Source organism: Mustela putorius, unplaced genomic scaffold (assembly GCF_011764305.1).
Source record: "Mustela putorius furo isolate JIRA1106 unplaced genomic scaffold, ASM1176430v1.1 tig00537335_pilon_pilon_pilon, whole genome shotgun sequence".
Lineage (NCBI taxonomy): Eukaryota > Metazoa > Chordata > Mammalia > Carnivora > Mustelidae > Mustela > Mustela putorius.
Genome location: NW_025422457.1, coordinates 5,946,100 through 5,960,357, shown reverse-complemented (window position 1 = coordinate 5,960,357; position 14,258 = coordinate 5,946,100). Strand labels below are relative to the sequence as shown.

At 34.1% G+C, this 14,258-nt stretch overlaps 1 protein-coding gene across 3 annotated transcripts in view; it reads right to left on the bottom strand.

The window, feature by feature from the left end:
* Nucleotides 1-14,258, bottom strand: part of HMCN1 (hemicentin 1) — a 485,682-nt gene that overhangs the window by 166,384 nt on the left and 305,040 nt on the right. For all 3 annotated transcript variants that reach the window (XM_004767964.3, XM_004767965.3, XM_013064227.2), the window contains exon 36: nt 11,098-11,221. In XM_004767964.3, coding sequence (XP_004768021.1) covers nt 11,098-11,221 — 124 coding nt within the window. The remainder of the gene's footprint in view (nt 1-11,097; nt 11,222-14,258) is intronic.

The following is a 14,258-nucleotide window of genomic DNA, read 5'->3' as shown; positions in this document are numbered from 1 at the left end:
AAACTGTCACTGTTTGACCTATCTGGCCCTTGCCTCAAAATCCACACTCAAAGGACTTCTCTTTATTTAATCAGATTCAGAGTTTGCTTAGTGCAAACAGCCTTTTCCCAGGGGAATGTTCAATCTGTAAAAACAGACTTCACAGAAATTGTTCAGAAAACCCATGATATTAGTTTCCTCTTGCTTTCACAACAAATTGCCTCAAACTTGACTGTTTAAACAATACAAATTTATTATCTTATAGTTCTATGGGTAAGAAGTCCAACACAGTCTCACTGGGTTAAAATAAATGTCTCAGCAGGGCTTAGTTCCTTTCTGTAGGCTGCAGAGGAGAATCTATTTACTTGCCTTTTCCAATTTACAGAAGTCACTTATAATTCTTAGCTGTGGCCTCCCTTCCTCTGTCTTCAAAACCAGCAATGGTAATGTGTGGAGGACTCATAAGATCGTTTCACATCCTATCACTCTGAAGTCCTGACTCCTCCTTCCATTTTTAATGTCCTTCTGATTACACTGGGTCTATCTGGATAATCATGGGTAATCTCCCTATTTTGAGGTCAGTTAATTAGCGATCTTAATTCCATCTGTATTCTTAATACCTCTTTGACATGTAATTTAACATATTCACAGTTCTAAGAGTAGGGTGTGAACATTTTGGAGACTAACAGTATTCTACCTACTCATTAAATAAATAAACAGAAGACAAAAACAAAACAAAACAAAAAACCCAGCAACAGCAATTATAACTACCACAACAACTATGGAAAGAAAGGAATATGGTTTCCAAAATGGCCACATTATATTATTATTTTTTTAATTTTTATTTTTTAATTCTAGTATAGTTAAAGTATACTGTTACATTAGTTTCAGGTGTACAATATAGTGATTCAATAATTATATACATCAAGTGATCATCATGTTAAGTGTACTCTTAATCTCTTTCACCTATTTCATTCATTGCCCTGACCACCTCCCTTCTGGTGGTAACCATCAGTTTGTTCTCCATAGCTAAGGGTCAGTTTTTTGGTTTATCTCTTTTTCTTTGTTCTTTTATTTAAAAAAAATTTTTTTTAAGATTTTATTATTTATTTGACAGAGAGAGACACAGTGAGTGAGGGAACACAAGTGGGCAGGGTTGAGGGGAGAAGGAGAAGCAGGCTTCCCGCTGAGCAGGGAGCCTGATGTGCGGCTCGATCCCAGACCCTGGGATCATGACCTGAGCTGAAGGCAGATGTTTAACGACTGAGCCACCCAGGCACCCCTTTCTTTGTTCTTTTGTTTCTTAAATTCTACATATAAGTAAAAGCCTATCATATTTGTCTTTCTCTGACTGACTTATTTCACTTACCATTATACTCTCTAGATGCAGGCAAGTTGTTGCAAGTGGTAAGATTTCGTTCTTTTTCACAGCTAAGTAATATTCCACTACAGCTGTCTCTCTACCATCCATCTATCTATCTTACAATACCACATTTTCCTTTTCTATTAATCTATTGATGAAGACTTGGGTTGCTTCCATAATTTGGCTATTGTAAGTAATGCTGCAATAAATACAGGGGTTCATATATCTTTTTGAATTAGTGTTTTTGTATTCTTTTTTAAAAAGATTTATTTGTTTATTTGACAGAGAAAGATACAGTGAGAGAGTGAACACAAGCAGAAGGAGTGGGAGAGGTAGAAGCAGGCTTTTCGCTGAGCAGGGAGCCTGGTGTGGGGCTTGATCCCAAGAGCCTGGGATCATGACCTGAGCTGAAGGCAGATGCTTAATGACTGAGCCACCCACTCCTCCCTGTGTTTTTGCATTCTTTGGGTAAATACCCAACAATGGAATTATTGGATCATAGGTAATTCTATTTTTATTTTTTTGAGGAACCTATGTACTGTTTTCCAGTGGTTACACCAGTTTGCATTCCCACCAATGGTGCGCAAGTATTCCTTTCCCCCAACATCTTTGTCAATTCTTGTTGTTTCTTGTGTTGTGTTTTAACTATTATGACAGGTGTGAGGGGATATGTTTTGATTTGCATTCCTCTGATGATTCTTGATGTTAAGCATCATTGCAAGCCATATTATATTATTTAAAACGTCTAGTTTTTAACAAAGGTTAGGAGACATGCAAAGAAATAAGAAAGCATGGTCCATGCACAGGAAAAAAAACAGTCAAGAGAAAATGTCCACAAGGAAGCCCAGATATTGAACTTATTAAACAATTACTTTAAATCAGCTATTTTAAGTGATGCCTAGTCAGTTAAGTATCCAACTCTTGATTTCAGCTCAGGTCATAATCTCAGGGTCATGAGATTGAGTCCCGTGTCAGGCTTTGTGCTGGGTATGGAGTCTGCTTGAGATATTCTCTGTCTCTTCCCCTTGGCCTCTAATAAATAAATAAATAAATATTTAAAGATTCATTAGCTATTTTATTACATTCCAAGAGTTAAAAGAAATGATTGTCTAAAGATCTAAAGGAAGTTAGGAGAATGATGTTTCACTAAATAGAGAGAATTGATCAAGAACTGGAAATTGTAGAGAGGAAACAAATAGAAAGTCTAAAATTTAAAAGTGAAATATTTGAGTTGGAAGAAGAAAGAATCAGTAATTGAAAGGTTAATTGAAATGATCCAAGTTTAGGAGCAGAAAGAAAAAAGAACAAAGAAAAATGAACAGAACAGAGACTCTGAGGCCTGTGGGACACCATCAAGCATTATGCATAATGAAAGTTCCAAAGGGGAGGAGAGAAAGAAAAGTGTAGAGAGAATACTTGAAGATATATGGTTGAAAGCTTCCCCAATATTAATGAAAACATTAATGCACACATTTAAGAAGTTTAACCAACTCTAAATTGGGTAAACTCAAAGAAACCCACACCTATATATATTATGATAAAGAGAAAATCTTAAAAGCAGCAAGGTAGAGAAGTGACTTATCATGTATAGGAATCCTCAATAAGTCTATCAGCTGATTATTCATCAAAAAAACATTGGCATTGGGAGACTTATTAAGATTGCTGAAAAGAAAAAGACTATCAGCAAAGAATTCTATCTCTACCAAGACTATCCTTTTGAAGGAGAAATTAAAACATTCATGGAGAAAACAAAAACCAAAAAACAAAACAAAAAAAAAAAACCAGAAAACTCACTGCTAGTCCCAGCCTTACAAGAAATACTAAAGGTCCTTCAGGTTGCAAAGAAATAGTAACTCTAATACACATGAAGAAATAAAGAGCACTAGTAGAAGTAACTAATAGTAAAGATAGTAAAACTATATTTCAAGCATAACTTTTGTCTCCTCTCTGATTTAAAAGACAATAGCATAAATCAGTAATTGCAAGTCCATACTGATGGAATCATGATGAATAAAGGTGCAATTTGTATGGTAATAATAAGACAAATGAGGGAAAATGGAAGAGAGTATAAAAGAACAAAGCTCTTTATACAATTGAAATTAAATTATTAATCCATAGTATATTATTAAGATGCTAATTGTTATCCTCAAGGCAACTACAAAAAATAAACTAAAAAAATATAGTAAAAGAAACAAGATAAACAAAATGATATACAAGAGATTAGTTATTTAATATAAAAAAGCAGTAATGGAGAAAAAAAAACTCAATGACATAATACATATAAAAAATAGTATGGTATACCATAAAACTATCATGTCCATAATTACATTAAGTGTAAATGAATTAAACACTTCTCAAATGCACAGACTAGCAGAAGAGATTTTAAAAATAAAAAATAAAAACATGACCCAATTAAATGTTGTCTATAAAAGACACACTTCAGAATCAAAGATGAAGTAGGTTGAAAGTAAAGATTATAAGAAGATATACCATACAAATAATAACCAAACAAAAATCACAGAGGCTACACCGATATGGAACAAAATAGACTTTAAAAAAAAATTACTAGCAAAAAAGTAGGACAATTTTAAATGATACTGTGAACACATAAAAATATATAACAACTATAATCATGCATTTACATAATAGAGTCTCAAGATACATGGAATAAAAACTGACACAATCAAAAGGAGAAACAGATAATTCAACAATAATAGTTGAAGACACCAATATTCCAGTTTCAATGGGTAGAACAACTAAATAGACAATCAGTGAGAAAACAGAAGGTTTGAACAACAGTATAAACCACATGTACACATAGAACACTCTCTCCAACAACAGCAGAATACACATTCTTCTCAAATGTTACATTCTCAATTACAGACTGTAAGTTAGGCATAAAACAAGTCCCAATACATTTAAAAGGATTAAAACCACACAGAGTATGTTCTCTAACTACAGTGGAATAAAATTATGACTCAATAACAAGAGAAGATTTGGGGAATTCACAAATATATGGAAATTAAGTAACACACTCTTAAGTAACTAAGTGGTCAAAGAAATCATATGAAATATTAGAGAATACTTTAAGATAAATTTAAATAAAAAGACAACATACCAAAACTTACGGGATACACACAAAATAATGATTAGAATAAAATGTGTAGCTATAAACAACTATATCAAAAACAAATCTCAAATCAATAATCTAACATTCTACCTCAAGAAGCCAGAAAAAAGATGAGTAAAGTAAATCCAAGACAATTAGAAGGAAGGAAATAATAAACATTAGAGCATAAATAAATTAAACAGACAAAAGAAAAAGAAAGAGCAAATTAATAAAACCAAAACCTGATATTTTGAAAAGATCAACAAAATGGACAAAATTTTAGATAAACTGACCAAGACAAAAGAGAGAAGACTAAATTACTACAATTAGAAATGAAAGAAGGGTCATGGAATAAAAACTCGTCATTACTATGGTCATTACGGGTGATTATTATTATTACTAAGGTCATTACTATGGACCTTACAGAATTAAAAAGGACTATGAGGGAATTATTAAAAAAGTGTGTGCCAATAAATTAGATAATCCAGATGAAACAGATGATTTCCAGAAAGTCACCAATTACTGAAACTGACTCAGGAAAAAATAGAAAATCTGAATAGATAAATAAAAATATAAAAATTAGGTCAGTAATAAAAAACATCCCATAAAGAAAATCCCAGGCTCAAATGGCTTTACTGGGAATTCTACAAAACATTTAAGAAAAATTAATGTGAATCCTTCACAAACCTCTCAAAATAGATCAGAGGGAAGACTTTTCAAACCATTCTAAGAGGCTAGTTTTACCATGATAGTAAAAACAGACAGAGTCAATGTAAGCACCCGACAGTCCAATATCCCTTATGAAGACAGACAAAAATAATCAAGAAAATACTAATAAGATGAATCCAGCAACAGAGAAAACAAATTAAGCACCATGACCAAGAGCGTCTAATCCTAGGAAGGCAGGGTTGGTTTAACATATGAAAATCAATTAGTGTAATCAAGACAGTGTAGTACTCAAAAATTAACTTGAAATGGATGAAAGCCTTAAATATAAGACCTGAAACCACAAAACTCCTAGAAGAAAACATATGGGGAAAGTTAGTTAACATTAATTTTAGTGCTGATTTCTGGGATATGGCATCAAAGGCACAAACAACAAAAGCAAAATAAACAGGTAGGACTACAGCAAACTAAAAACTGTACAGCGAAGAAAACAATGGACAAAATGAAAATGAAAATGTACTAAATGGAAGAAAAGTTTGCAAACCATATATCTGAAATACATAAGAAACTTATAAACTCAAAAGTAAAAAAACCAAATAGATTAAATAATGGGCAAAGGATGTGAATAGGCATTTTTCCAAAAAAGACTAAGAAGTGACCAACAGATTCATGAAAATGTGCTCAACATCACTTGTCATCAGAGAAAGGCAAATCAAACCCACAATAAGATATCATCTCACATGTGTTAGAATGATTATTATAAAAAGCACAAGAAACAATGAGTGTTGGTGAGGATGTAGAGAAAAAGGAACCCTTGTACACTGTTGGTGGGAATGTAAATTGCTATTGCCATTGTGGAGGCTCTTCAAAAAATGACAAATAGAACTTTCATATGATCCAGCATATAGTTGAAGGAAATGAAATAGTATCTCAGAGACATATCTACTGCCATGTTCATTAGACCATTAGTCACAATAGCCAAGATATGGAAACAATCTAAGTGTTCAACAACAGATGAATGGATAAAGATGATGTCATATACATACATATATGTGTATATATATATATATATATATATTATTTCCTTCTAGAATTTAAAAGAATCATCTTGCAGTTTTGAATTTCAATGAGCACTGTTTGAGACAGAAACATTAGTAAGGTAACAAGATCTTACGGTAACAATAAAGTCTGCATACTCCAAGCAAGAGGTTGGATTATATTCAATTTGTTGGGTTTTTTTCTCCATTCTCCTTCTTCCAAAAGCTGCATGAGCATTACCATCCCAAAACCACAATACCTGCTTCTGAACATATCATGGGCAAAACTTTACCTATGGCTTTAATTACTCACAGGTGTGTTGACTTTTTCATATCCTAAATTCAATTGAATACATAACTGATTTAAAAGTGAGTTATTCCCACCCAACCACCAAAATTATGATATAATGGGTAATAAATTTATTTATACTAAGACAATACTAGAATTCTGAATTTATCCATTAAAAAAAGAAAAGAAAAAAAATTCCCCACAACATTCTCAAATCTCCTTTAGGTCACAAGTGAGCTATTAAGCAAAACACAGAAACGATAGAAGAACATTTCTTAAGTGGGTGTTAGCAGATGTTAGCCAAGCAAATACTTCAGAATAATAAAATTAAATTAAGGGGTGCTCTACTAATGTTTTCACCAGATGACTAATACAGACCCAAGATGGTTCCTGGCCAACAGTAAAGCCACCAGAACTTCAGATACATTTTGAGAATGTTGGTGCTGTGAGAAGGGCCAAACCCAAATATCCACTTGGCCAAAACAGGTGTTAGCCTACCATTTACAGATGATAACTAGAAACCAGGCACCAGGATAAGTTTATAAGTTTGTAAGCACATGTAGTCTTTCATTCAATCCGCACAACAACCTTCCAATTATATTATCATTATCCTTCCCATTTTACAGATGAAAAAACAGATTTAAAAAGTTAGTATCTAAGCCTATTGTCCTCATGTTTTACTTGGCAGTACAGGGACACAAATTCAAAGCCCATGCTTTTCACCTTGGTTACTCTTTCCTAGGATATAATTAAGTGCAGATGTAATAAATGCTTGAGACATTCAACTCCAAGTAATCATCTGTTTGTGGAAACATCTGTCTCACTTGGCAAATATCCGAGGTTTAGATAAAATTTCATAGTTTGGTCTAGAGAATTAGAACTTTCAGAATTATGAAACTTTGATGATTAAAAAGGACCACCTACTGAGAGTCTCTGCCTTCTATAATGGACTGAACTTCCCCTAAGAAACCTAGGGGATCATAAGAATGTTCCTCTCCTCATGATTATGACTTAGTCTTCTATGTTTTCCAGGAGAAAATCCACCCTTACTTAGCCTTTTGAAAACACTTTTTAAGTGCTTGCAAAGAATGGAAGCATCTACAATCTTTTTTTTATAAAAAAGGAAAATACTAAACAATTGTAAAGTTGAATTTCTTAGGATTGAATACAGTTGGATGCCAATTATAGTAAATGCTCATTTGCTAAATGTGTTAACCCATCAGTAAAACTGAGTTTCTTTTCCTCAGAAAGCAGCTAAAGATTGGTTAAATAAATTATTTTTTAAAAAATAAATTAAACGATAGTTGCTTCTCTATAGATATTTCAATGTCCCTCTTAATATACAGCACCAGGAATGGATATAACACTTCAGAAGAATTCAGAGAGCGAAAGTATAACAGGGCTAACTCCTTTCTTATTGTTTATATTGTAATATGACTGACTTTTAAGGTTACTTAGCTTTCTTATGAAATTGAATGATTGTATCTATAGTAATTGCAGAACGCCATTGATATCTCTAGTATTTCAATGTGTGGTGTCTTTAAGCCACTCTGCTCCAAACCTGTTCTTACGTAGTGTTTTACATGATTAACTTGTCATTTTAACTTCTGAAATCTTTTTGAAATCTATGATCAACTAATCCTTTAGAAATTTCTACACTTTTTATTAACTTCTCCAATTCACTCTGAAGTTATTAATATAAGTATTGAAGGGGACAGAATCAAGTTGGGAGCCATTTACATCCAATGTGACATCAGGTATCAGGAGTGCCAAGGTGATATGTCAGCTTTCTGTCCAGATTCCTGTACAGTGGCCAATTACTTCCCTTCAGGTTGATCATAATTAGTATTATATTAGAAGTTTACTTCATCATTTAGTCTCCTTTCAGATTGGTGACCTGTTATCTGAACAAGTCAAGGTCATATTAGTAAAACATTTTCAGGTACTATAACGTATCTTACCTCTATTTCATTTGTGATTTGTATCAAGAAGATTGTTCTATATTCTCCATCCAATATGGTAGCACTTAATAAATCCTTACAGTGACTAACCTTCTGTTTCTTTTCACATTACCTCAGATGTCTTCTGGCTTGTTGCCCCTCTCTCTGATGATTTTCTGTATAGGTGTGTACCCTAATCACAATCCTTGCTAACATATATTTTGTTACCATATTCAGATTGTAGGTTAATTGACTTGTGTTTTCTTAGGTATTGACTCTGGGAGGTTTTTTTTGTTTGTTTATTTCTGTTATTGCTTTGTTTTTGATGGAATCCTTAATTTCTTTCATGAATTAGATTGTAGGTTAATTGACTTGTGTTTTCTTAGGTATTGACTCTGGGAGGTTTTTTTTGTTTGTTTATTTCTGTTATTGCTTTGTTTTTGATGGAATCCTTAATTTCTTTCATGAACTCTGGTTTTCAATAATTTTTGACTACATTAATAAGTCTCTAAGCCAGTTCTTAAAGTCTGGGCCAATGTTTCTCTGAGTAATGACATACAGACCACTTGCATCAGAAAGCTGTTTCAGGAGATCTGGAACTGGGCCCAGGAAGCTGTATTTTTAACATGTAATACATATGATTTTTATGAACACTGAAGTTTGGTTTGTTCCAGCTCTAGAGAAACATACTCTGTCCTTCAATATACAGTCTTCATTTAATATTTTAATCCAGTCTAGAGAACAAAAACACCCTTCTTTTTGATACTACTGGAGACAGTAAAAGTGGGAAATATTTTACATCTAACACCTCAAAACCCCCAAAGCACTCTGTAAGTCAGATACCCAGAGAAATTAAATGGTTGACTAAGATTACATAGATCATGGTTAGCATAGAATTTAAACCACAATTGGTCTGACTCTGGGGCCTGAGATGATGGCAGCACATCACGTTATCCCACGTGACTGTTTCCTTTTAACCAACAACGGAGACTAGATAAGGACTGAAATTATTTTAAGGGAAAAGATAAATAGCCTGTACAATGATGAGAAAAGGAGCCTTTGGGTAGGAAAATGGGGAAAGGAAAGTAAGCCCCCCCACAGAACACTCTTAGATGGAAGTGGAAATCTCAGTATGTGCTGGAGACAGCTGCCAGAAAACACTAGAGACAGAAGGCCTTATGAGGAACAAGGTAAATTCAAAGTAACTTAAGGGAAAGCAGGGTCAATTTCAATTAAGCTGATTTCAAGATAGTTATAATCAGATATTGGCCTTTAAGTCAATTAGTAAATGAAAAATTAAAGTCCTCTTAAGGAACATGCTTTGTGTGTATGACATCCATAAACTAGGTGTTCATATTTGGGGAAAGGGGGAAAACACATTGTTTTATTAAAAACATTTAGGGAACTGATGATCTGAATCTTTAAACTCATTGATTTAAATAAAATAAACTGCATAAAGAAGTAAATGAGAAGAATGTAATGTCCAATTAAAATTTTTTCATTCACTTACAGTTTACTTTTTCATTTTTTGAAGATTTTTAAGATTTAAGATTAATATTTTTAAAGATTTTTCATTTTTTAAGATTTTTAAAGATTTGATTGCCTACTGATAATGTAACTGGAATCAAGCTAGATCCTAGAGCATCTTTTTAGGTTAAATAATTCAGTAAATGTAAAGTGAATATATGAATAAATGAATGAAGAATAAATGAAGTGAATGAATAAAGGATTTAACAAGCAATCACAAGGATTAGAGAAAATGAAAAGGTATACATGGAAATCTTGGATAGCCTTCTTTAATCAGTCCAAGCCTACAATTCATGACCCTTTTCTAATGAGACTCCAGAGATCTGAAGTCTCACATTCAAGGTCAAATCATCTTTTAAGTTTATTATGAAGCTGTAATATTCATGAGATAGTCCATGGCCACCCAGACTTTTTGTTAAAGTACATGAGAGAAGATCTTGAGTCAAGAATAGCTTCTACTCCCACCCCCTTCTCCCAAAATAAAAAATTAAAAAAAAAAAAAGAATAGCTTCTACTTACAAAATCCCCCTTTAAAGTACATGAGAGAAGATCTTGAGTTAAGGATAGCATCTACTTATCAAAATCCCTCATACAGCCAGCAAAGAAAATCACAGAAAATGCTAAGGAACAATCCTGCAACTCTCTCTTCACAACAAAAATTTCCTGTACAAAGTTATTAGTCAACAGAATTAAAATAATTAAAAACATAGGGTAGTATGTTTATTTATTTATGAGCTCTAGCGAATCCTATTTGGCAACCTGGCGATCTTGACAGATATCTTTTTTTTAAAAAATATTTAATTTATTTATTTGACAGAGAGAGATCACAAGTAGGCAGAGAGGCAGGCAGAGAGAGAGAGAGAGAGAGAGAGAGAAAGGAAAGTGGGCTCTCTGCTCAGCAAAGAACCCCATGCGGGACTCGATCCCAGGACCCTGGGATCATGACCTGAGCCGAAGGCAGCGGCTTAACCCACTGAGCCACCCAGGCGCCCCTTGACAGATATCTTGACGAACAGCTATCTTAATATGAGCAATTATAATTACAACAATGATTTTAAAAAAAACTATTTTTTTCACACAGATGAAAATAAACACTTGTTTCTTTCACAGTGTAATTCAATAAAAATGACCCATCATGTTAAAAAAAAAATAGAAATGTTCTTTTGTTAAGATGGGAATGCCATTACCATGGACATGTAGCTGGAGGTGCTGCTGTGTTTCCCCAGCTGCGTTGGTTGCCACACATGTGTATCTGCCAGCATCTTCCATCAGGGCTTTGGCAATTTGTAAAACTCGACCAGAAGACTGGATCTAACAGGAAGCAGAAAGCATGGCAGCACTTTGTACTTTACACTGAACTTGAAAGCATTTGCTGAGATAGACAAATTCATTTAAATTTATGCTATTTAATTAGCCGATCTTAAGTATCTCTTGATAGATTAGAACCAGATCACTTCATTGTACCAAAAAAAAAAAAAAAAAAGACTGATTTGATTGAAAAATTTTTCTTATTCATTGGAACACAAAATAAAGTAACCGAAGGCCAAACTGCTGGTACAGTCGTAAAACTTCACTGAACAAAAGACTTTAGCACTGAACCATGAGGTATGTGATGAAAATTTAAGCTACTTAAAAAAAAAATACGGTTACATTTATGTAACACTTCATAAATACTTTTAAGACAACAATCTTTTTTGATTAAATGGTCATGGGGGCCAGAAAAACAATAGAAATTATAAAATACAAGTAATGGTAGTGCAGATAAATTTCTTCCTGATTGTTTTTCCTCATTTCTCTCTTAAACCTATTGCAACTAGCCTTCACCATTTTGGAACTAGTGATTCAGTGGTTATTCTTTGAAACTGATTATTCAGAGGTTTTCAATAGCTTCTAATCACAATATCCAGCACCTTATGTAGTAAGCTCATCTTCTCTTTCACCATCTACAGCATTTGGCATTACTGACCCCCGACTCCTGAACCACTCTATTCTCTGTATCTGTGTTGAAGATAATAAAAATGTCCTCCATTCTCAATCTCTGACTTTCTTTCTTTCTTTTTTTAATAAGGTCAAATCATATTAAACTGCCATGATTCAACCTTTATTTTGTTTTATTTAAAATTTTAAAGATTTCACCTATCTATTTGACAGACAGAGATCACAAGTAGGCAGAGAGGCAGGCAGAGAGAGAGAGGAAGGGAAGCAGGCTCCCCGCTGAGCAGAGAGCCCAATGTGGGGCTCGATCCCAGGACCCTGGGATCACGACCCGAGCTGAAGGCAGAGGCTCAACCCACTGAGCCACCCAGGCGCCCCACAATCTCTTTCTTAGGAGACCACAGAATCTGCTTCCTCTTCCCGTCCCTTAAGCATAAAGCTCAGCTTTCTGGTAGTTTTCATCCAAATTCATGGCTTCAGTGAAGAATCTTGTGCAGACTCTGAAATTTATAGTACTGGCCTCAATTCCTCTCCTAACTGCCACACTTGCTGTTCCAGCTAATCTGCTGGATGCGTTAGCACATGAAATTTAACACATCCAAAACAAGGCTTTTAACTGTTGCCTTCTATCTCCAGAGCTACTTTCATTGCATGTTTCCAACATTGTTTAAGAGCACAACTATTCTCCAAGTCATCTTGATTTCAGAGCTCACTCTGACTCTCCTATTAGTTATACTACTCTAAGTTTTTCAGACCCTCTACTTTCCATTCTCACAACCACTGTGGGATTATAATAGTTTCTTAATTTATATTCCAGTGTCTCCAACCTCCCCCAAATGTTAATCTATCTTATATACCATTGCCAGAATAATTTGTCTAAAATGCGAATTTGATCCTTTTACCAGTTCCCCTTCAAAGCTCACTCATAGCTCCCCACTTTACCCAGAATGAAATCTGAACTCAGCATAGTTCTCCAGGCTTGCCACATTCTGACCCCAAATGATCTGCTCTCCATACTAAACTCCCACTTGACCTATTCTCCAGCCACAGTGTACTAAACTCATTAAGCAGCACATTCATAGACTTCTGCACATGGCCTTTAAATGCCATAATTTTTTAAGACTCTGGATGAAGTCGGTTTTCTCTTCTATTTTTTCTCACTCTTTACTCTTCCCTTAGATTAACTCGTTCATGTCTATGCTTTCAAATATCACTATGTGTCAATATCTCCAGCCAGAACTCTCCTTTGAGCACCAGGAGCATATAATCCATGGTCTACCTGACCTCCACTTTATTTCAAAGTCAACTTAACCTCTCAAACTCTAAAACTTAAATCTAGGGTTTTTTTTTGCCTCTAAATGAGTTGTCCTCCAAAGTCTCCTGTCTCACTGAATGACATCATAAGATACACATCTGTATAGGTTAGTTTCCCCAAGTTTTCCTTGATATTTCCTGCTCCCTCAACTTTCGTATGCAACTTATCATTGAGTTCTAATGATTGAAACAATAATTCTCAAATATATCCATATATCCTCATCTTCATGGCTAGAATGTGAGTTCAAATTTCAATATCCTCTCTCTTCTAGATGAGTAAGTCCTAACAGATTCCCACATATCTACTCTTTATATTTTTAAATTTATTTTTGGAGGTAAAATTGGCATATATTGTATTAGTTTCAAGTGTACAACTTAATTTGATATTCGTACACACTGCAAAGTGATCACCACAAGTCTAGTCTTCAAAGTTAACACATTTTTTTCTTGTGATGAGAACTTAGAAGACTTGCTCACCTGTTAACTTTCAAGTATGCAGTATAGTATTATTGAGTATAGTCCCTATGCTGTAATTATATCCCCATGACTTATTTACTTAATATCTGGGAGTTTGTACCTTTTAACCATCTTCACCTATTTTGCCCACCTCTCAACTCCCTTCTCCTCTGGCAACCACCAATCTGTTCTATGTGTATCCATGAGTTTTGTTTCTTTTGTTTTTTAGATTCCATATATAATTGAAATCACATGGTATTTATCTTTCTCTGTCTGACATATCAATTAGCATAATCCCTTAAGGTCTATCCTTGTTGTCACAAGTGGTGAGACTTCATTCTTTTACTGTAATGACTGAATAGTATTCTCGTGTGTGTGTGTGTATGTGATATCTTTATCCATTCATCTACTGATGAACACTTTGGTTGTTTGCAAGTCCTATTATAAATAATGCTGCAATGAGCATTTGGATGCGTATGTCTTTTTGAGTTAGGGTTTTCATATTCTTTGGATAAATATCCAGAAATGGAATTGCTGAATCAAATGGTGACTCTGATTTTTATTTTTTGAGGACTCTCCATACTGTTTTCCATAGTGGCTGCACTATGTAAATTCCCACCAACAGCACACCAAGGTTCCCTTT